This window comes from Stenella coeruleoalba (assembly GCF_951394435.1).
Source record: "Stenella coeruleoalba genome assembly, chromosome: 14".
NCBI lineage: Eukaryota > Metazoa > Chordata > Mammalia > Artiodactyla > Delphinidae > Stenella > Stenella coeruleoalba.
This window is the reverse complement of record NC_137160.1, coordinates 82,262,648-82,286,156: the sequence shown is the minus strand read 5'-3', so window position 1 is coordinate 82,286,156 and position 23,509 is coordinate 82,262,648. Positions and strand designations below refer to the sequence as shown.

Below are 23,509 nucleotides of genomic sequence, written 5' to 3'. Positions count from 1 at the left end.
CCTTCCCTCGACCAGGAATGTCTTCCCTTCTGCCTGTTTCCTGGTGGGCTTCTAGTCATCCCACAAGGCACCACTCAGGCTCTGGATCACATGGGGCGAGCTTGGTGGATAACTCCAGTGTCAATCATTTGGGGGAGAGGTGAGTCTTCAGGGAGCAAAGTGTAACTCAGAGCGCAAGCCCAAAGCAGCTGGGAGTGGGCGATTATGCCTGTCCCTGTGCTTCATTTTCTAGCAGCTGGGTTTCTGGAGTCTAGATGTGCCTGAGGATAATAACTACAATGGTAATAACAACAGCAGCTAACACTGAGATTTACTATGTGCCAGGGCTTGTCCCGAGCACTTTACATGTACTTATTAATTTACATGTATTAATCCTCACAGCAACCTGAGCAGGCACAATTATTCTTTCCATTTTACAGATGAGGAAGCTGGGGCCCAGATAGGTTAAGATACTTACCTGAGGTCACACAGCTCTGAAGTGCTGGAGTTCTGAGGATTCTAGAAGGGGCTGCTTCAGAAGTCCAAAACAGGTCCATGTTAGTCTCTGCTTATTTCCTTGTTTGTCAGAAGCTGTGAAACTTCCGAGTTCTTCTCATATGGGAGCATTGAAAGGGCAAAGTTTGGAGGAAAGAGACACTCCCTCCAAGAAAATGACACCCAGTCAGGAGTCAGAGCTACCATCTTAGCAACCATCCCTCTTTCTGGATTTGTCCAGGAGACTCTCCAAGCCCTTGGGTGGAGGGATGGGGGCTCAGGTGGGGAAAGGCCCAGTGAAAACTGACCTAAACTATCATGGGCATTTATTGGCTCACAAAATAGAAAAGTTCAGGAGGAGGGCTGGCTTCAGGGCTGGCTGGGTCCCAGGGCTCAAATGCTGCTCTCAGGAGGCTCACACTCACCATCTTTCAACACTCTCCTGTGTTGGCTTCATTCTCAGGCAGGCTTCTCCCCACCTTGGAGCGAAGGTGGCCCCAGCGGCTCCATTTAACAACTCCAGCCAACACTCTAGCAGAACTCTTTCCCAACAGTTCCCACAAAAATCCCAGGGCTGACTCTCATTGGGCCACTTTAGGTCATGTGATCATCCTTGACCCAATTGCTGTTGCCAGGGGGAGGGGCCTGGGTCACTTGGCCAGACTTGGGACTGAGAGTGGGTGAGGGGGACCCCTACTGGAAGAAGGGAATGCAACTGGCAAAGACAACCAGTGTCTACTATGAGCCTCTGGAGGAAAATATGCAACCCTCACCAGACAGGTGGGGGGGTAGACTTGGTCTTTAGGGATTACAATCCCTCCTCAGCCCAACCATGGACTTCTATGACACTTATCTTGGTCCAGTCTTGGACCTGGACTAGAGCTTTCTCTGCCTGCCTCCTCCCCAACCTGTCCCCACCCTACCTGGCTGCAGTGCTGACTGCCTTCACATCACCTGTGGGCACACGGGCCCTCTTGCCAACTCCTGACCTCCTGCTTGACCTACTGTCCAGTTCCATAGCTGCCCTGCCCCCATCTCCAGCCTGGCTTTTTCCAATCCATGCCATTCACTAGCAACACTGCCCCCAGTCCAGCAGAGCCCTGGCTCAGAAACCTCCAACCACTCCTTAGCGTCCACAAGGAAAAATGAGCTTCTTAGCTCCATGCCTGGATTTCCTCACCATCCCAGGAGCCTCCCTGATCCCTGCCATCAAAATGCACCTCCCCCCCAATTCCAAACTGTGCTGGGCATCCTAATGCACCAGCTTAACTGCCTAGAGAGAAAGGGTCAAGTTTGAGGCACTGCTGCCCAGGGCCCAGTACACAGATGGCGCTCAACGAAGGCCTGTAAAGCCTAAATTTCCCGCCCTTGGGCACAACTGCTCCTTGAGGGAGATGAGAAGTCAGACACCTCCACAGAGACAGACAGGGAGCTGAGACAGAGAAGGTAAAGCAGAATGCCTGAGACAGAGACCCACGGGGGTAGAGACAAGAGTGGCCGAGCGAAGGGGGGAGATCCAGAGAGACAAGTCTGGAAGGAAGGGACCTTCATCCAGAGACCGAGACCCAGGGAACAGAGCAGAGGAGTACCGGAGAGAGTAAAAGTGTGCCCGCTAAGGCACTTTTTTTTGTTGTTAAGCAAACAAGGCCCCTATAATTTGTGTTTTGTCAGGCTGAACTTTCTGTATCAGTTTATTTTGCTGAGCAACCAATCCCGGTAAAAACACTGGAACATGTTAAAAAGGAATGGGGTGGGGAAGAGAGTCAGACAAAACAAAAAGGAGAGAACACTTGCCTGCAGGTCGGTCAACGGTCAACGTGGGTGACTTAGCACAGGCCTCCACTAGAACAATCGTCCCACCCCCAGGGCCCGGTTTCAGGTGCGAGAGTTGGAAGAGGAGAGACTGCACAGAGAAGAAAGGAAAAAGTCCACCGGGGGAGGGAGTCTGAGCTGAGTGGGAGAAAGGGCCTGAGTTGCTGGGGGTGGGCGGTGGGGTGCGGGAGAAGGGCCCTGGGGCAGCTCTGCCTCCAGCCTGACCACGAGTTAAGACAAGTCAAGACAAAGCTGCTTGTGAACTGACACCTCAGAGTCCCTGCCATGGGCCAGAGCCTCCCAAAGTCAGGGACACAGCAAACTTGTGTCCTGGGCCAGGATCCAGGCTGGGGGGCCAAGCGTGGCTGTAATTTACACCGGGGCGCTGACTCGGCAAGAGGCTGTCTGCATAAGATGGCAAACAACACCCGCCCACAGCATCCAGCTGGTGCTTAATGATGGCAGCTATCACGACCGACCACAGGAGGCGGAGGCCACAGTGCCTGCGTGCAAGTCGTGTACAAAGTCAGGGCCACGTGGCCGTGCAGGAGACGCCAGCCGGTGGGGGACCTTCTCACCATCCACTGGATTTTATTTACTCTGTATCATGATGCTACAAAAATCGCATCGTGTTCATGATTTGAGTTTTTATTTTCTGAAATGGAACCATTGTACATTGTACAAACCATATCTACTGATGGAATAAATAAGTGAAAAATTATACTGCTGTACAACACACCAAAAAAAAAAATCTTAAGGAAAAAAAAAATTAGGTAACAGTGAAAAAAGGTCTTTATACCTCTAAGCAGGTCCTTGGCTGATAATGAACATTCCAAACCATGACATCGTTGGTAATGGGAGGTCACCACCCTTTGAGTCGGTCTACCGCCTTCGGGTTATGGGGCTAAGTGCCAGCACTTTGTGGAATGTGTAGCTGCAGCATCCCCAACTTCAAGTTTTTCGGGGAGTAAGTTTGCCCCGGGAGCCCTTTAGGCCGCGGGGCCTGGTGTCCGCGGAAGGCATTCGCTTAGGACCCCCGCCTCTGGCTCGCCGGCTGAAAGGTCTTAGATTCTGTGGTGGGACTGGGGGCGAGGGGTGGGGAACGGCGGCTGAGGAGCGAGCCGCGTCGGGGAAGGAAGCACGTCTGGATTTTTGCAGTCTCATCATCCCGCGTGGAAGGCCTTCCCGGCCGGCGTGGATGGAGTGCAGGGCCGCTGGCGCTCTGCCTGGCATGGCCGTGGAGGGGCCCCGTCGGTCCCGACCCCCGGCCCATTCCTACCTTCAGGCACTTCAGAGAAAAACTAATGACAGCCTCGTATCCTGGGTGTCCTCTTCGTTCATCCTTAACCGTGTCCACTCCCCTTGCCTGTCGAGAGGACCCTGCTGTTTCCACGGATGCGTGTGTGATTCTCCTTCAGCTGTCTTGCTTGTAACCTCTCGTTTCCCAAAAAAGAAGAGGAAATAAATATCCGAATTCATCTTTCATCCAAATGGAGTTTTGCTGCAAAGGAAAAAGTTAACTCTAACTCTATAGGGTCTGGAGGTAAAGCCGCCTTGAGATACGCTGAGAGGTAACGCAGGACACAGTTCTCCGCAGAACTGCCTGCCTGAGGGGCAAAATTGATAAGGATTTTTTTTTTTTTTTAAGACAGAAACCTTTCGGCATCGCTAACTTCAACATTAAGATTTTCAAAGTTCGTTTTTTTTTTTTCTTCCCTTGTTTCAGGAGACATTTTTGCATGAGGTATTTGAAATTCAGGAACATTTTGATTCTTCTTGAAGTGCAGGAAATAGATTGGCTCCCTTAAAACACAAGTAAGAGCCTCACCCTCAGACACTCTTAGAAATGGAATCTGGCAGACGCTCTCCACGGTGGTCAGGAGAGAGATCCACATGGGAACAAGGTGGTACCTGAATATGCACCAATTAGCCAAAACAAAAACAAACAAACAAACAGAAAAAAAGAATAAAACCACCAACAAACCCCCGAACCCTCCCTCCCCGCCATACAACTCAAAGGGAGTTGGAACTCCAGTGCAGTAAAGAAAGCTCAGGGAAAGGGTTAAGGTCTGAGGAGTCCGTGTAGGAATTAAGAGCAAACCAGGCCTCAGAACCCAACAATTAGGCAGTTTGTCCAAGGGGGGGGGGGGGCATCTCCATTTTAGTGAGATGAAGCTGTCCCAGTGCAGGCAGGGGATGGAGGCGGGGGAGGGACCCGGCTGCCCCTTTCTGGAGGAGCGCAAAGCTCTCCAGGTCCTCCGTGCCTCGTTTCTGGCCTTCGAGGTCCAACCCTCAAGGCCCGCTCCCCCATGGCAGCGTCTGGGAGCGTCGGCGCATCCGGGAATGAGACACGATCCAACTGTTGGCTCTGGGAGTCGGAACGGTATGTAGAAGCAAGCGGATTTTGGATTTTGGCCGACTGCAACCTCGCCTCCTCTGCAGGTGGGGACGGGTGGAGCTGGGGGGGAGGGCGGCGAGCAGAGGGCAGCAGGTGACTGTGGATTTGAAATCCAAGCAACGTCCTATGAGAGAAAGTTCAGCACCAGCTATTCCTCCCGTCTGCTCCCAGCCTCCTCCGCCCCTTTATCGTCTTAAGGAGACAACCCTGCAGTCAGCGGCAGAAGCCAGTCCGTCGTCCTCGGAGGTGCGGGAGGACGCGGTGTGGTGGCGGCAGAGGGGGAGGTGCCAGGACAACCGAAGGGCTCTGCGGAAGCCCTTAGGGATGGTGCCCAGACATCGGAGACTCCTCGGACCCTGGAGGCTGGTGCTGTCCCCCACTGGGGCTCAGGGTGTGTCCCTCAGCCCCCTGGACCGGGAAGTCAGGCTGCCGGGGAGGTCCTGCTCTTCTGCAGCCTCGGGCTCTCCTTGTCCCTGCCTGGTCCGCTCCAGCTGAAGTCCTGGGGCAGGGAGGAGAGAGATGTGAGGACTGGGGCAATGGCTGCCTGAACTGAACCAAGAGGGCACTTGCAAGGGGAGATGCAAAACAACCAGGAAAACATGCCAGAGGTCACCTCAAGGGCACAAGGCACAAAAAAAGAAAGTGGAAGAAATCAGTTGAACAGTGAAAAGCCCCGATGAAAAAGCGAATTCCTGATCGGTACCACCCTCAGATAGCTTACATCCTTAAATAGAGAAATGGAAAAAAAAAAAAAATACAGCAGCAACACAAATGTAATCTTGGCTTCAGAGACAGTGTGCAGACGCTCCTGAGCTGTCGACCCCGCCTTCCCCAGGACAGTCACTTCAAGATTCGAGTGTTTTGCTTCACAGCAAGAAGTTCTTCAGTGTCTGAGAAGTTACGCCATTCTAGGTTTTCTTGGATTTGCACTTGGTAAACTTGAAAAGTTAGTAGTTCCCTTCGCACCCAACAGGGATCCGCTCGGGTGAGGTTGTTCTAGAATTAGGCCTGCTGATGCATCTCCCGTGAGAAGTGGATCAGAGGACTGAACTCGGTGTCTACATCTCCTCGGAGTTTTGTTGCGACGCCTCCAGTTTCATCTTTTTGGAGGGTGGCACTCCTTCCAGGTCCTTGGGGGCAGAAGAAGAAAAGAGAAACACAGGTTGAGACCCCAGGAAAGCGACTCAGGTCAGCCGGGAGGTTGCAGATCAGCCCAGGAAGGACCCAAGGGCGGGTGTCCGCGGTTCTGACCCTGTGACCCTTTCGTGGACTTAAAAAGGTTCGTGGACCCACGGGGAGCCTCACACCCAAGCTGCTCCTGTGTCCACCAAGCCCATGTCACTCATGTCTTCCAATCTCTCATTAACTGCAGGGTAATTCTATCCGCAGTTTCAGGTTTAGCTCTGCAAGCTCGAAGGCTAGACCGATCTGGCCGTGTTAACAACTGCTCATCCAGGGCTCAGCACAGGTGCCCGGCCCGGGGCAGACACTCAGCACTGTGCAATGCCCACAAGTCTGTTATTCTGGGGGAAGGGTCCATCGTTGCCACCAAATTCCCAAGAAGTCCCGGGACTCAAAAAACAGAAAGTTCAGGGCTTCCCTGGCGGCGCAGTGGTTGAGAGTCCGCCTGCCGATGCAGGGGACGCGGCTTCGTGCCCCGGTCCCGGAGGATCCCACACGCCACGGAGCGGCTGGGCCCGTGAGCCATGGCCGCTGAGTCTGCGCGTCCGGAGCCTGTGCTCCGCAACGGGAGAGGCCACAACAGTGAGAGGCCCGTGTACCGCAAAAAAAAAAAAAAAGTTCAACGCTCACTCGTCTGCCTCTCCCTCGACCTTCTCACGCCACCATCCCAGGCAGCTCCAACCTGACCCACCACCCGAAGCCAGCTCCTGACTTTGCCCGTCCTAACCGGTGCTCCCACAGCTGGCGACAGCACCACTGTCTGCCTGGGATACAGTGGACCCTGGAGCCCTCCCTCCTCTCCATGCCCGCATGCCCAACTCCAACTCCAGAGACCCTCGGCCCACCCCCTCTGCCCTCTGCCTGCCACCCTGTCCACACATGAGCCTCCAACCCTCATCTGACTGGTGCAGCAGCCGCTCCACGGCCGCCCTACCCGGCCTTGAGCAGAGCCCAAGAGAGCTTCTCAAAGTAGGGATTCTACATAGACTGCTGTCCCACTGGCCTCAGAACAGAAGCCCAGCTCCTCGCCAGGCAGAGGCGGCCTCCCACTCTCCCCTCCGTCCCGCCCTCCTCGTCCAGCCTCCCCTTCCGCTCCTCAGGACGGCTCCTGTCTCCGGGTCTGTGCACCCTCGGTCCCCTCTGCCTAGAAAGCCTGCCCTCGCCTCCCTAACTTCTCAGCCCTCCACTGCCCCCCGCTTACGCCATCCAGGAGGGCACTCTGCTCCTATTAAGCATCTCCTCACTGACCCACTCCCGTCCTCCTGCGGCATGAACTGTGGCCCACCTGTGTCTGCTGTCTCCCAGCTGTGTCTCGCCCCCCCCACACCCGCCAACCCCATCGTGAGCCCCGCGAGGGCTGGGGGACCATGTCTGCTGGCTCACCCGGGCTACCTCGTACCCAGCTTACTGCCCGACACACAGTGGGTACCCAATAAATGTGAAACAGAGAGCCCTGGGCCTTGATGTAGGATGTGTATGAGTTTCTTGAGGAAAACCCTGAGAGCAGGTACAGCAGGGAGGCACCCCTCCCTTTTCCTTATTAAAGTGCTGAAAGCTCTTGCCTTCCGGGGAAGGTGGATCCCATTCGGGTGAAGTGTCTGCAGAGCACTTGCATGGGGGGCGCGGTGGGGGACAGTATGTGAGTTTGGGAGTGGACCCTGGAGACAAGACAACTGTCCTGCGTAAGGGAGAGGGCAGGAGGGAGGGGCTGAGAAAGGGGACGGGGAGGCTCTGTTCTCTTTTAAACAGGAATGGCTGCACGCCAATGCCAAGCTGTTTGCTTTAGTGCAGCGCACCCTTCGCCTTGCTCACAAACCTCGCAGCTCTGGAGACAGGTGGCATGTCTATGTGAGCATGAAAACGGCAGAAGAGATCCCATTTCAGGTCTGGGTCCCTGGAAATGGGAGTGCGTGGGGGAGGCGTGTTAGAATGGAAGACCCCTGGACTTTTCAGATGTCAGTGGAGAGCATTACATGCCCCCAGGGTGTGGATCAAGGTTTCAAGCTATCTTTCCTCCACTGAGTTCAAGAGGCCGGGAGACCCCAGCTGCTTCTTGGTTTTACCAGATCTATCTACAGGAGGCTTTGACTTGTATCGTAGTTTTAATCAAATGGGCTCGTGCTATGCTCGAGGCTCTGCCTTGTGTTTTCCATTTCACATTGTGAGAATATTTCTTTGTTCTCTATCTGTACCTGGGTCAACATACTCTTTTTAACAGCTGCATAGCAGGCTGTTTTATCCATGACCCCAGATTTATTGAATCCTTCCAATACACTTAGGTTGTGGCTGATTTTCTGCCACTGCAAAGACATCTTTCATCGACACCACCTCTGGGCCTTTGGGCCTTTGGAAGGGTGTTCTATAGGCTGAACGGGGGCTGCAGATCCAAGGGCTGGAGACGTGAAAATCTGAGAGGCACTTTCCTCTGCGGAAGGCCTGCTTGAAGGCTCCCCAGAGTACAGACAGACAGAAGTATAGACTTCTTTCTGCTACTTGTCAATTTCTCCCCAGGTATGAAAATACTCAGCAAAGTGGAAACAGTCTTATTAGTTGAAGTTTTGATACCTGAGTCCTCAGACCTCTTAGATAAGCACAGAGGGCTCGTGGTAAAAAAATCGCCATGGAGGCCGAGGCAACACGGTGCACCTCGTGCGCGCAGCTCCGTGTTAAGTGTGTTAGCCACATTCTCTGCTCTCGCCCGCACCCTGGCCCCAAGACAGTTCCGTGATCCCATTTTAGCAGCTGGAGATGCTGAGGCTCATGTGTGCCAAGTGAAGGATCTGGGATTCGAACCCGGGACATTTCCTCCCGTCCACAAAGCCACCTGAGTCTGCACTGTCTGATTCAGACCAGATTGTGGCAAACAGTGATGACCCAGAAAGGGGTCCGAGCAGGGGGAGTGCTGTCAGCCGCGAAATTCCAAAGGATGATTCATCGGGCATTTCGGACTTTGAAGTCTTATCTTCCCAGCTCTAAGGGAAGTTGACTTTGGGTCACTGAGACCGGGCAGTGCTTTTGTGGACCCGAATAAACAAAGTGGTGAGGCTGAGGCTGGGATAAAGGACCCACCCCAAGGGCCAGACCCGTGTGTCTCCTCCTTCTCCATGGGCCCCAGTGACCAGCTCCGACACAGAAGGATGCTCACACATCCTGCTCAATGAGTACCAGACAGTTCCAATCGTCCAAAGAGCAAACAACGCAACAGAACAGCAAAACGCCTTTTGACGTACCCCCGACACCCCAGCGGGCTCCTGGCCGACCTGGCTGCCCCTCTGAGACCTCGACCGAGGTACCTGAGAGATTGTGGATGTCTCTGCGGCCAGACCCACATCTCCAGATGGCTGCCGTTCTACTTGCTCTGAACTGTTCATCGAGTTTTCCATTGAAGACTGTGAATTCTGCTCGTCAGAAGCATCTGAGGGAAAAAGCAAGACGACAGAAGCTGTTTTCAGACACGGGAGATGCGGAGCCAGATGGACCAACTACTAAAAATACCTGGAATTGGGTAGTTTTGTGGCCAGGCGGTCTGTCAGGACGGCAAGGAGGCTGGGGGGCTTGGGAAGTGCCTTGCTTATTCTTAGGGATCTCATTTTAAGCAGCCAGGCCCCACTCTAGCCCTGCGGCCTCTGACCCTTCCCCTTGCACACCTATTACCTACCAAGTGCCCTGAGAGGCCACCTAAAGGATGCTACAGGATGCTTTGTGCTGCGTGCACCTGGCGCCCTCTGGTGGACACAGCACGCTCCAACCATCATGGCTGCTGACTCCTCCCTCTTCCTTTAGAGAGCCTGCCTTCTCCAGCTGGGGAATCCACAGAGGTAACTTGCCCCTTTGTAAACACTTCTCTTAATAATATGGATACTTTTCTGATTGTCATTGCAAGAAACAGAAAATACAGAAAAAAATTAAATCACCAACTATCTTGCCATCCACAGCTACCACACCACTAACATTTTAGAGGATTTAGAGGATCCATCTTTCCAGATGTTTTCTCCCTACATGCCTACAGTTCTACACTCTCCCCAACTAGGGACCTCATAGTATTTTGGAAGACTTTCTCCAAAATACATGTCCTCAAAAACTCTGTAAATACAAGAGCCTCCAAGATGGCCGCACAGCATTCTATCAAGCAATCGCTTATTTAATGAGTCCCGTTTTGCCAGTCATTTGAGCTGTTTCTCATGCATCGGTCTCCCTGCTCCCCCCACCATGTTCCTTCAGCAGAAGGAAGGTGCAGGCCCTAGCGGGTTGTGTGAGGTGATGCGGCTTTGGAAGAAGGGGGAACGGCCGTCGTACCTGAAGCTTATTTTGGGCACAGAGCGCAGGGAGGGAGCAGCCACATCACGCCCAGGGCTCAGCTCTGCTTGCATTCGAGACACCAACAACATATGTCACCCTAATGTGTAAAGCGTGCACTAAAATACTCAAGAACGCCTTACTTTCTGGGGTTTCTGAGGCAGAGGCATAACAAAGGGGAAAAAAAATTCCAGGCTTAAGTTCTAAAGCAGGCAAGCAACATGGGGAAATGGGGGAAAGCAGGCAGCACTCCAGGGCTGGGGACAGGGCGGGAAGGAGCTGCAGCCCTCCTCCCAAGGAGGCTGACCCTCAGCCCATCCATCCCAGGGGAGCCCAGGGGAGCTTCGGTTAACACACGCTCTCACTTCCCCTAAACCAGCAGTCCTGATCGCTCAGGGCAGTGCCAGGAAACCCGACACCCCGCCAGGGTCTGAGCTGGGTTCTCCTGCCACCACGGGGAGGGTCAGGGGTCCACCTCACTGAGGCCCCTGGGCTACACCTACAAGCTGGTGTCTGGGGAGGGGGACACAGGGTCTAGAAACCGGCCTGGGTTCTAATACTGTCTCTGCCCCTTGTTCCTGGGTCTCAGATCCCTCACGCTCCGTCAAGCCAAGGTTGACAGTAGCCGCCCCGTTGAGCCGCTGTGAGGATTAAAGGGAAAGACAGAAGGATCCAAGCAGCAAAATAATCCCAGGTGGGAGTAAATGAGGGATTATCTAGCGCAGAGAAACAAACTCCCCATAAACCTGCCATATCTTTGATATTTTTAGTTTTACCTTTAAAATCCATGTAACAGCAGTTCCTCAAAAATTTAAAAATAGAATTCCTGTACGACTCAGCAATTCCATTTGTAGGACAGACCCACAAGAACTGAAAACAGGTCCTCAAACTGACACCTGTACACAAATACAGCGACACTATTCACGACGGCCAAAAGGTGGAAACAGCCCAAATGTCAATTAACGGATGAACGGATAAACAAAATGTGGTCCATCCACACAATGGAATATTATTCAGCCATAAAAAGGAATGAAGCACTGACACAGGCTACAATGTGGACGAACCTTGAAAACATGATGCTGATTGAAAGAAGTCCGCCAAAAGTCACATATTCCATGACTCTCTTTATATATATGAAATGTCCAGATAATGTTTCTGTCTCTGTCCATAGAGACAGAAACCAGGCTGGTGGTTGCTAGGGACTGGGGGGAATGGGGAGTGACAGCCAAAAGATACAGGGTTTCCTTTTAGAGTGATGAGAACAGTTTGGAACTAGACAGAGGTGATGACTGCACAACATTATGAATGTGCTAAACGGTACTGAACTGCTCAATTTAAAATGCTTCCTTTTATGCTACGGGAATTTCATCTCAATTTAAAAAAAAGAAAATATCCATGTTAACCTTATATTCTAGTTCATAATATATGTTTGCTTTAACAAACCTTTGCAGCTGTTATCGTCCTCCTTCTCTGTGACTACAGATCCTTTCCTGCCCTACCCGGTGGGCTTTGCAGAGTGGAGAGGAAGGTAAGGGCCCCGTTGCAGGCTTAGAAATCATGAAGGTGGCCGGTCACCCAGAAAGTCACACTAATCCCTTGACCGGCCCAAGAGCGCAGTGGGAACTGGTCTTAGAGCTGGCGGAGCGTTCCAGGCCTCGCTGCAGCGGCCTGATTCTCTTAACCCAACAGCACTGGAACCAGCTCAGGGGAAATTATTTTCCGAGGGCCTAAATTTAGTCCAGGGAGTTTGGACATTATGTCATTCCCTGAACTCACTCAGCAGTAAACAAGTTCAAAGCAAGGTCAACAGCTGGCGACCAACCCGCCCTGTCCCGCAGGCAGTAGGCCCCAACCTGGGAAGGCCCGAGGGTCCGCCTCTTGTCCTTCCCGCAGGAGCTCGGCAGCCCCGGGCTGTGGGCAGGCAGGCCTGGCCGCCAGCGCGGTCCCTCCTGGTCAAAGCTGGGCAACTGTGCCGGCCCAGAGGCCTGGCCCGGCCAGGAGGGACCCCGGTGTGGCTCCCACCTGGACCTGTGATGGGGCGTGGGGCTGCGGATGGTAGGGAGAGGTTATGGAAGCACCGACCCCAGACGTAATCCCGCTGCCGAGCTCTACCGGACCCTTTAGGGCAAAGCAGCCGCACACCCCAAACACGGGAGAAACGAGGCTATGGCCAGAAAGTAAGAAGCCACTGGGACTTCCTGGCGGTCCAGTGGTTAAGACTCCCAATGCAAAAACAAACAAGCAAACAAACCCAGCAAGCAAGAAGCCAGGAGTGGTCCGCACCGGGCCCCGCAGGCCCCGCCCCCAGCTCCCCCAGGATCGCTCCGCCCTCCCGCTGCCCCACCCCCGCGAGCCCCGCCTCCTTTCCAGCCTCCTGAGGAGAGGCAACTTTTATTGGTCTCATCTTATGAACAACGAAGCAGGAAGGCACGCAGGTGATGCTGCTGGCCTGAGGCCACTCGGCCAGCAAGGGTCGGCTCAGATGTGACGAGCTGTCCTGTGTCCACGGCCCTGTCCCAGCACCTCCCCCCGCCAGGCCTGGGCGGGGGGGCCCCATGGGAACGAGAGGGGATGCCCACGTGCTGTACACGGGAGAAGGCGGCGCCAAAGTCCCTGGGACAGAGTTCTCAACTGGGGACGATTCTGTCCCCTGCTCCCCCAGGGGACATTTGGCCCCATCTAGAAACATTTTTGGTGTCACGACTGGGGGTGGGGCATGCCACTGGCATCTAGTGACAGGGGTGCTTCTTAATACCCCGCCACGCACAGGACTCCCCACAGCAAAGACTCATCCGGCCTCACATGCCCACAGTGCCCAGGCTGAAAGGCCCTGCTCTGCCGTTCCGCCCACCGGCTCGCTGGAGGAAGACCCCGCAGGGCCTACAGAGGGCGTGCCCTTCGTCTCCACAGCCCCCTTCCAGGGCCGCGTCCTGCACACCCACTCACACCTGAGCAAAGAAGCAAAGAGGCGTGCACACAAGACTCCCTCCAGCACTGTCGGTGTAGGAAAAAGACAGAAACAACCCAAATGACCACCAACGCGGGGACTATTTAAATAAATCATGGCACATTCACGTCATTCAATGATAGGCTGGTAAAGAAAATAAGACAAACCCGTGTGTCCTAACGTGGAATTATCTCCATGGTGATGGCTAAGCGAAAGCGTTCTAAAGAGAAAGGTTATCATCTTATACAGATGCTTCTAGGTGCAGACTGTCTCTGGAAGGCTACAAAACAGACTCAGCAGTGGTCCGCCCTGAGGAAGGGGACGAGACCCTGGAGAGCTGGGGGCGCACTTCAATCTGCATCCTAATTCATGGTTGTTTCCCCTGTGTAGGGTTACCTGCACCCCCTTCACAGAGGTGCTCCTGGCACATGGGCATCTTCCCCCGCACGTTCCCAGGCACTGCCCTGCAGTCCCTTCTGTCTGGGTTGCTCAGTTCCCTCCTATCTCTGCTCATCCTTTAAGACTAAGTCAGACAGCACCTCCTCTGGGAAGCCTTCCAGGCTCCCTTTCCTTACTGCATCTCACTGTGAGCTCAAAAGCCCCCTTAGGGGCCAGGCAGTGCCATGAATGAGACAAATATTTAATTCCAACACAAATAAGCTTTGTAAAGAAAATCTAAAGGAATATTCTCTTCTTCCTCAAAGAAATGTGCATTCCCCCAGCCTCTCAGCCTTTTACTTTTCCACTCTTACTAGAGAAAAAGGTTCAAGAAACATATTAACTTTCCTTTTAAATCAACAATGAGAAAAACAGGGAATTCCCTGGCGGTCCAGTGGTTAGGACTCTGCGCTTTCTCTGCCAAGTGCCCGGGTTCAATCCCTGGCCGGGGAACTAAGATCCCACAAGCCACAGAGACAAAAAAAACAAACAAACAAAAACAGAAAACAACAGTGATCTCACGGTGTAATACATGGCAACTGCCTTTGGCCTCAGCGTCAGGGAGACAATAGGGTGTGGTGGGGAGTGTGGTTAACTGGTGAATGTAGGTCCTCCTGGCCCTCTCTGGAGAGGCAGACACATCTCTGCTCTAGTTGGTTGCTGCTCAATGGAAGTGCAGGTCCAGTATTGCCAGATCTTCCCACTTTTCAAGAGAGGCTGGAAATCGATCTTATTTTAAGTGAAATCGCTCAACTTTTCGATTTTGGCATCGACAACCTGCTGTAAAGCACAGGGAGCTCAGCTCAGTGCTCTGTGATGACCTAGATGGGGGGGAAGGAGGTCCAAGGAGGGGATACAGGTATACATATAGCTGACTCACTTCACTGTACAGCAGAAACTAACACAACATTGTAAAGCAATTTTACTCCAATAAAAAAAAAAATTTCGGCCTCGAGTTCCAATTAAAAATAAAAACACCACTGGGCTCCATGGTCACACCCGCACACCACATGCTCGATCTAGTCTGTCTGCGACCTCTGTAGACTGTAATTCTCAGCTTCAGTGCTTGTCTTGCCCGCGAGTTCTTGGGAGTCAGGAGTGGGACTCAGCTGACTGTCACCCAGGACTGGCATGGAGTTTTGCATGGGGCTGACGTGGGTGAAGTGTGTGGAACAGAACGGAAGGGGATGTGAATGAACTCCGCAACACAGGACGGCCTTCTCCCAAGGAGATGCAAGCATCTGGAAGCCCGGACTCCAGGCCAGCTGCCTTGCCCCACCAGGTAAGAGCATATCAGCCCGGACCTCTCCCTGGAACCCCCAACTCCGCACTCGGGCATCTGCAGGCACTCCAGATGGCCCTGGCCCTGCCCCTCCACACTCCACACCCCACTGGCCCAGCCCTTCCACCTCTCCCATCACAGGTGGGGGCAAGGCCGTCCCTCCAGGTGCCGAGCGTCACTCTCCAGTCCCCTCTCTCACAGCCCACACACCGCCCATCGAACACACTCTCACCTCTGCCCCCGAAACACACCTTGATATTAGACAATCAGGGACTACTGTTCAATTTCTTAGGTGCAATAATGGTCATCGTGACTACGTAAGAGAATGTCCTTATTTTTAAAAGATGCATGCTGAAGTGTTTAGAGACAAAACGTCATAAGGTCTACAACTCAATGTCAAATGGCCTCAGAAAAAAATACTTTTAAGCAAAGAAAAAAACACAAAAAACCAAACCAAACCACAACCCCCCTCCAACAAAAACCAAAAACCCCAAAACATTGAACGTTAACAACTGACGAGTTTGGCTGGTGGGTATACAGGAGAGTATTATACTATTCGTTCAATTTTTCTGTATACTGGAAAATTTTTCACTTAAAGAGAATCCAGAGGGACTTCCCCGGTGGTCCAGTGGCTAAGACTCTGTGCTCCCAACGTACGGGGCCCGGGTTCGATCCCTGGTTGAGGAACTAGATCCCACGTGCCATGAATAAGAGTTTGCGCGCCCGCACCAAGACACAGTGCAGCCAAATAAACAAACATTAAAATAAATAAATAAACAGAAGACTCAAGATTAAACAAATAAAGAGAAGCCAGAAACCTCAAAATAAACCAGCCTATAAATACACATATACACGTATACACACGTCCTCCGCAATCAGACCCCTTCTTACCACCTCATCAGCCACCATCCTCTCCCATCTGGACAACTACAGTAGCCCCCTCGCTGGTCTCCCTGCCTCCGCCCTGGCCTCCCCATCGTCTGATTCAATCACGGCAACCAAGGTGATTCTTCATATCACGGCATTCAAACTCCCAAGGGCTCCTGTCTCACTCAGCATAAAGACCCGGGTCTGTGAAGTGGCCTATGAGCCCCGACACTCGAGGTCCCGCCTCCTCTCTGACCTCATCTCGCTTGTTGAGACCCTCATGCCTTCTTCCCCAGCCACGCTGAGCACGCTCCTGCTACAGGGCCTTTGCACCACCCCCAATGTTCTTCTCCCTCCCCTAACCTGAGCTTGCTCCCTCCCCTAACCTGAGCCTCATTTGCTCTCATGTCAGCTTCTAAGTGAGGTCTTCCCTGACCATCCTATTTAAAATGCAACCCTAACCCACTCCCCTTTCTTACTTTATAATTCTCCAAAGCACTTATTTTCCAAATATTACATTGTATGATTCTTTTTAATTGCTCCTCAAGAATATGAGCTCCAGGCATTACCTTTCTTCTACCATCACCTTCTGGGGGCCGGCACTTGGCAGGACCTCCTTAAAGACCCTTCCAACTGCCTGGCTGAAGGCTGGCCGGAGAGAGGCCCCCTCTGAGCCCAGCCCCTGAGGGCACATACCTTCGGCCCCGGGGAGCTCCTTCCCGTCGGCCTGGGCCTCATCCGCCTTGGCATCGGTGCCGTCACCGGGTGCGGCCGAGGTGGGCTCGGGGGCGGGGCTGGAGTTGCTGCTGTTCTCCTGTTTGATGGGGGAGGCGTCTGCAATGGAGCTCTGGTTGCTGTTATCATCTGCACAGGGTGGGGGGGGAACAGAACCACAGCGTGAAATGCCGCGGCTGCTGACTCAAGGCGTTGGGGGGGCTCAGTCCCCCCGGCCTTGCTGCCCGCAGCCCTACAGGACGCTCTCCCGGGGGAGGAGACACCTCTTCCTCCTGAGGCCGCTGAGCTGCCCACCCAGGGCCGCCCCACACGTCCTGCGCGGGGTGGAGGCTCATCTGAGCTCCCCCCCCCCGACTCACTGAGGGGACTCCTGTGTTAGCGGCAGCCGACTGCAGACGGTGGCCCGGCACATTGAAAATCTTTGGGCCAAAAAAAAAAAAAAAAAAAAGGGGGACTTCCCTGGCAGTCCAGTGGTTAAGAATGCGAGCTCCCACTGCAGGCAACACGGGTTCGGGTTTGATCCCTGGTCGGGGAACTAAGATCCTACATGCCACGCAGTGTGGCCAAAAATAAATAAATAAAACAAAATCTTTGGGGGTCACGTGAGGTCTCGTTCTGGGTGAAGAAACCAGACATCTCGTGGGCCTGGCTCTGAAGCACTGCAAAGGCCAAAGTGGTCCCACAAGGCAGCACTGTCAAACCGTTTCATCAGATCTGATCCAGCTGTGGACCAATTCCACTTGATACAAAATAAAAGGCAGAGAAAGGGCAACAAGTTCACAACAGAAAGTGGATATTCTACAGGACAACCGGCCCAGGCTTTCCAACAAGTCAACGCAACTAAAGAAAAAAAAATAAAAGGAGAAGCAGAGAAGATTACTGTCGTATTACAGATTAAAGAAATTTAAGAGACCTCACAACTAGGCATGACGTATGGAATTTATCTGTACCCTGTTTTGAAGGTGCCAGCTCTGAGAGACATTTTGGGACAAACGGGGAATCTGAATACAGTCTGGAGTTTAAAAGTAAAGAATTAATTTTTTTAGGAGTGATAATGGTACAGTGGGTAGATAGAAATGTCATTTATCAGTGATGCGTGCTGAAGTGTTTAGGTACAGACTTAAGTATCGTGATGTGGGGAAACGCACTTTAAAATCTTCTAGCATGGGCTGCACACAATTGTCAGAATTCCCTGAATTTTACACTCGAGAGCTGTGCATTTTTTTACTTGTAAATTGTAGTTCAATTAAAAAATTTAACACATTCAAAAAAATAGATGAGGCAAATGTGGCATAACGTTATGAAAACCTAGGTGGGTAGGCACATGGGTTTCATCATACTATTCTCTCTACTATTCTCTATTATGACATTTTTTCATAATAAAAAGGAAAAGAGGAAGAAAGTTAGCTGGGCAAGGGCATTAGGGGTTGAGCTGGGGGGCCAAGCTGGGGATCCTGGGGCACATCCCCCCCCTTGCCCTGGACACCCTTTCTTGGGCACAAAGAGTCATTTTATTTTATTAGTTTTTTGGCCGTACCGTGAGGCTTGTGGGATCTTAGTTCTCTAACCAGGGATCAAACCCAGGCCCTCAGCAGTGAAAGTGCTGAGTCCTAACCACTGGACCGCCAGGGAAGGCCCCACAGTTTGCCTTTTGATACTGAGTTATTCCCCAAGGGGGTGCACCATTCCTGGGGGTACTGCAATACCAGGTCGATGTGTGGAGGGGACACACATCCACACACAGCAAGCTCCTATTCCAACCGCCTGCTCCAAAAATCCATTCAATATATTGTCCTTGGATAGAGGACGTATCAGATATTAAACTGATAAGAACAGATACTACACTCGATCTTAGCCGAAAGGCCGAGAAGCGAGCAAAGAGTCATTTTAAACTACAGATACCCATGTGGTGTTACCCTGCTTTCCTGGGCCATGCTGTGCGCCTGGGATCAAGGCCATTTTTGTAAAAATGAGAGAGAGAGAAAGAAAGAAACAGACAGGGAAGGAAGGAGAGGAGAGAAAACGAGAAGCACGCCGACACATCCAGGGCACCTACTACATGCCAGGCACCAGGCCAGGGCATTTACAGTCACCTCGTTTAATCTCAACAACCTCCCGGATAGGGAAACTGAGTCCCAGCAGCAGAGCCCCTGGGTCGGGCTGGTCTGCCCAGCCCCAAACCCCGAGTCTTTCCTCTACCTCAACCTGGTGAGGAAGCGCCAGGCAGCCCTGCAGCCCTGACTTGGTAAATTGCATCTTATTTTAAGTGTACTCTGGGGCGCTCATTACACAAAAGCATCCTCTCGTGAATTCTGGGACTTAAAAAAAAAAAGATATAAACTCCCTCGATTTACCTTTCGAGAAAATCTCAGCCTCCTTCCTATGCCGAGATACATGGCTGTGTGTGTTGGAAGCACGGAAGGCGGAGGCTCAACCTCTGGGTCCCAGCGTTAGGTCGTGCTCATTAAGGACAGTAAGCGCTAATGTTTAACAAGTCAGCTGCCCTGAGCCTTGCCCGGTAACCTGTTAACGGCGTGACCCTGATGCTTGGGCTGACCTCAGGTGGATCCTGGAGACGGATGCCCTGTCCCTTCATGTCCTCCTGTGGCCATCCTCCCGCCTGTAGCCTTCCAGATAACTCTAACCGGGCCCATAGCTTTCCCTGAGCTTTCACTCCCTGCAGGCGGACTCGGTCTTTCTCGGCTGCACATGTACTAAAATGGGAGATGAGCATGGTTCCTGAGTCAGGGACCTGGGTTGCTCAGTATTCTAGATTTTTCTGGGCTAGTGGCCGTGAACTGGAATTCTGCCTCCTCCAAAAGGACTGCAGATGCCAGCACTGGCCTTTATGAACTTCCTAACTCTGCACAAGTTACTTCGCCTCCTCGAGCCTTACCTTCGCCGTCTGTACAAAGGTGGCTCATCACCAGGATTAAATGAGGTAATGCCCAAAATGGGCTGAGCAAGATGCTTGGCACACTGCGACGGCTTCTTAAATGTGAGCTACTGGTACGCCAAGGCCTTTCAGGGATTATCTTATTCAATATTCATAACGACCTTGGGAAGTAGGCATTACCACCCCAAGGCTACGTGTTCAATACCTAGCCCAGGATCACACCATGATGGGTAGATCCTAGGAGAGTCACATTAGAATCCAGGTGGGATCCTGCCCTCTGCTCGAAAAGGTTCTCACCTGTAATTCTATGAATTAACTGAAACTGAGCCAGGCCAGGGGCCTCCTCAGTCCCCAGAGAGTGGGGATGCTAACCAGTGACAGAGGGACAGGGTGCGTCCCAACTCAAATACCTATTTCTGAAAATGAAATGCATCCCGACTAAAACTATACGGCCAGTTGTTGGTGTGTGTGTGTGTGTGTGTGTGTGTGTGTGTGTGTGTGTGTGTAAGACACTTTCTTGACACGTTAACTGTCAGCGAACACCCCCCCTGTGCTTCTCTGAAGCCAGTTCAGCAACAAGCAAGACTCCTTGCCCTTGGAGCTTGTGACTGTTTTCCAGACTAGTCAGTTTGGGCAAATGGGGAAGTTTGCTGGCCTCCCTTCCCCCAGAGTAAGACAGCCCGGATCTGGAGGGTTACAAACTAGATCCAACCAATATTCCCTCTTGACTTACTTGTTTATTTATCTAACATCACCTTGTTGCGCAAAAAGGCTTGGGTGGTCAGAAGTACAAAGACACTGAAGCTGGGATCAAGACAGAGAAAGGCAAGTGCTGGGAGCTCCTAGACCGGCAGGGCCAGGCTGGGGACAGAACAGGAGGTGAGCCTGGTGGGTCTGGAGAGGCCACGCTCTCCCCACAGGGGCAGCTGCTCCTGTTGCAGCGGGCTGCGGCCTCGAGGAAGAACACGCCCAAGGGCTGGCAGATCTGATTTCTCAAAGGATGGGAGAAATGCAAATTTTCTGATTTATAAATATCAGAAACTCAATTTTTTAGAAACTTCTGGTTCAACTCTCTGAGGTTAGAAGTCAGGTAGTGGTTTTCCATGGTGGGTTGGGGAATGACCGGGAGGGGACAACACGGGGATTGCCGGGAACATTCTGTCCTGATTTGGGCTGGTGACAAAGGTGTGTGCAGTTTGTGAACATCTCATGGAGCCACACACTTACGATCTGTGCCTTTCCTCTCAGATAAAAAGGTAAAAAAAACCCCACCAGCAGCATCAAAACAACTGCAGACTGGCTAAAGCATGTCAACAGCCTGGATCTGATCAGTGGGACACTGGTTACAACTTTTGAAACAAGACAGCAAAGGAAGTTAGGCAGTTGATGTAGAAGGGAAGGTCCTAGGGTCCCAGACTGATTCACATGAAGTCAGAAATCCAGTTAGAGCTTCCCAGTAGCCCAAGCGAAATAGGAAATAAGAATCATTGATATGATATGTCAGGCCCAGGAGGGAAAAAGATAAGATTCCCCCAAAAAACTTCCTGGGCACATGGGGCTAACAGAACACGTCCTGTGACATTTGTGTCACTGGGTGAGAAGGAGGTCTTATTTAATGTCTCTGGCTCATTTTATGACTCTTGGCTTTGCTGCTCTGGGAAAAGCAGCTTCTTCTCCTCTGCTGAGCCTCCTCCTTGGCACAGAAGCCTCCCGGTCCTGCCCAGCCCTCCTACCCCTCGACTGGAATGTGAACAAACCTGCTGGTAAAACAAAAACACAACCAAGTGCTGCGGGCAGGAGAGGGGCCCGGCTGGCTGGCTGGCTGCGGGGAGCTCACCGTGCATGTCCATCATTCCCGGGGAGGAGCTGTTCTCCGGGGTGGTCACCTCTGAGCCACACTTCTCATCTTTGCCCTTTTTCTTGTTCTTGTTTTTCTGGAGGAGAAAAATGATGCAGAAACCGAGTCATCAAATTGTGTGTGTGTGTGTGCACGCGCGAGTGAGACCCTGGGGAGCGAGATGAATATTTTATTCCGCTGACTCATCCTGGAGCCCCCAGGGCTCTGGAGGGCTCCACTGGCCCGCATTTGAACACGTCCCAGGAGGAGCCTCACCTGCTTTGGAATCAAGGAGCCCTGTGGAGGGGAGGCTTCTGGGGCTGCGCTGGGAGGCTGGGGGTAAGGCTGCCTTGCTTCTGGGGCCAGCCCCGCAGGTATGCAAACACGCTGGCTGGCGGGAATTTCCTCTGGGGAAAAGGCCATGGTCACCCTGCCCGAAGCAGGTACAGTACAGGGATGCCAGGTAAGGGATGGAAAAGACAGCTCACACATTTCCACCATCTTCAGGCCCCTGGGACTGCCTTCCTCAAAGACAGTCAGCTGACTTCCGGCCCGACACTGGGGACCAGGTGAGGAGGGAAAGCCCAGGGGAGGAGGGAAAGGTCAAGGGGATGCTTTTGTACCTGGTTCCATTTTTTACGGATGGAATGGAATTGTGTGGAAACAACCTAACTGTGTCCATTGGTAAAAGACTTGTTAAACACATTACAGTACATTCATTCAACGCAGTGGGATGTGACAATCACAGAGTCCAAGTACAAGCTCTTCCTGTACTAATATGGAAGGATCCGCAGAAATATTCACATATTAAAATATTTCAGTATCTCCAAGATGTATTAAAGAAACGTGCAGAACATGTGAACAGGATGCTGCCACTGGTGGTAAAGGAAGAGCATAAATGAGCGTGTGTTTGTATTTTTGCGTGCACGAGCTCTCTGGAAGGATAAACAAATACTGGTTGTCTCCAAGGAAAAGAGCTGGATGGGGTTGGAGGTGTTCAGCCAGGATGGGAAGCAGATGTATAAAAAGATAAGACTGTAAAAAAAAAGTAACATTTGAAGAATATGCAAACCTATAGAAACAGAAAGTAGACTGGTGGTTTCCAGGATCTTGGGGAGGGTATGCGTTTTGTGTTCGGGGTAATGAAAATGTTCTGGAATTATAGCGGTGATGGTTGCGCAACTGTAAATATACCAACACTGACTGGCACACTTTAAAAGAGTGAATTTTATGGCACGTGAATCGTTTTAGTTTTAAAAAAGAGTTTTAAAGTAACAATTGAATTTTGTAACGTGTTTTACCTATTTAAGAGAAGACGATTTTCAAGAGTTCTGAAGAAAAAAAAATGATGTAACCACGTCATTACTGGGTGTTTGAAAACAAGAAAAGAGGGACTTCTGTTGGCAGTCAGGTAGTTAAGGCTCCACGCTTCCAGTGCAGGGGACGTGGGTTTGATCCCTGGTCAGGGAACTAAGATCCCACATGCCGTGCGGCCAAAAATAAACCAACCAAAAACAAAAACATGGAAAGCTATCTCTTCCCACTGAAGATTACCGGCCACAACCATCAGAGATTCGGATCCAGCTATCCAGGGTGAGGCCCGGGAACCTGCATTTTGTTGAGACTCCCAGGGGATCTAAGGCTCAGCCAGGCGCAGGACCCACCACCCTAGAGAAAGGGGGGAGGAGTATTGTACATCTTGGCTCAGAGATGACAGCGAATTAGCATCCGAGCACTGTCTGCACAGCTGTGCTGAGCTAAATTCTTCCCATATGATATACTGCCTTTGCTCTGTTGCAGAAACCCCAGGAGCTGGATGTCACTGTTCTACAGCACAAAAGAGGGAACTAACCCAGCAAGGTGGGGTCACCCGTCTGGCATCACAAGTTAATTGGGGGTAGTCTGTCCAAATCCAAATCTTGAGGTCTTTGCCCAGCCCCAGGCTGCCCTGTCCTTCCCGACAGCCCATATATTACATTCTCTCCTTCGTCACAATCCACTTGGCACTTCCCTGATGTCTGTTTCATGCTATTCTATAATTATCTTCCCCCAACAAGATTATAAATTCCTTGAGAGCAGGGACCACATCTTCTCAAACGCAACCAGCGTTTATACAACACCTAATGATGTGCAAGGCGCAGACGTGGGCAAGAGCCAGGAGCTGCCTTCGAGGAGGCTGGCTGCACTCTGCTCTCCCTCCGGAACGGCCGGCACCAAAGGCCAGGACAGTCTATGTCGGTGCCTCTGGGGAAAGCAGCCCTGGTGGCTCCACGAACCAGCCCAGGCGAGGACCAGAGGGGATGACGAGCCCCCACGTTCTCAGCCCAGCACCGACCCACCCAGGG

The 23,509-nt window shown here is 52.1% G+C and overlaps 1 protein-coding gene across 2 annotated transcripts in view; it reads right to left on the bottom strand.

Annotated features, from left to right (window-relative positions):
• Positions 1-2,756: 2,756 nt before the first annotated feature.
• The window catches only part of BCL7A (BAF chromatin remodeling complex subunit BCL7A), a 30,148-nt gene continuing 9,395 nt past the window's right edge, over positions 2,757-23,509 (bottom strand). For both annotated transcript variants that reach the window (XM_079942881.1, XM_079942880.1), the window contains 4 exons: positions 21,165-21,261; positions 16,393-16,560; positions 9,160-9,281; positions 2,757-5,814 (listed from right to left, as the gene is read on the bottom strand). In XM_079942881.1, coding sequence (XP_079799007.1) covers positions 5,743-5,814; positions 9,160-9,281; positions 16,393-16,560; positions 21,165-21,261 — 459 coding nt within the window. In that variant the 3' untranslated portion in view covers positions 2,757-5,742. The remainder of the gene's footprint in view (positions 5,815-9,159; positions 9,282-16,392; positions 16,561-21,164; positions 21,262-23,509) is intronic.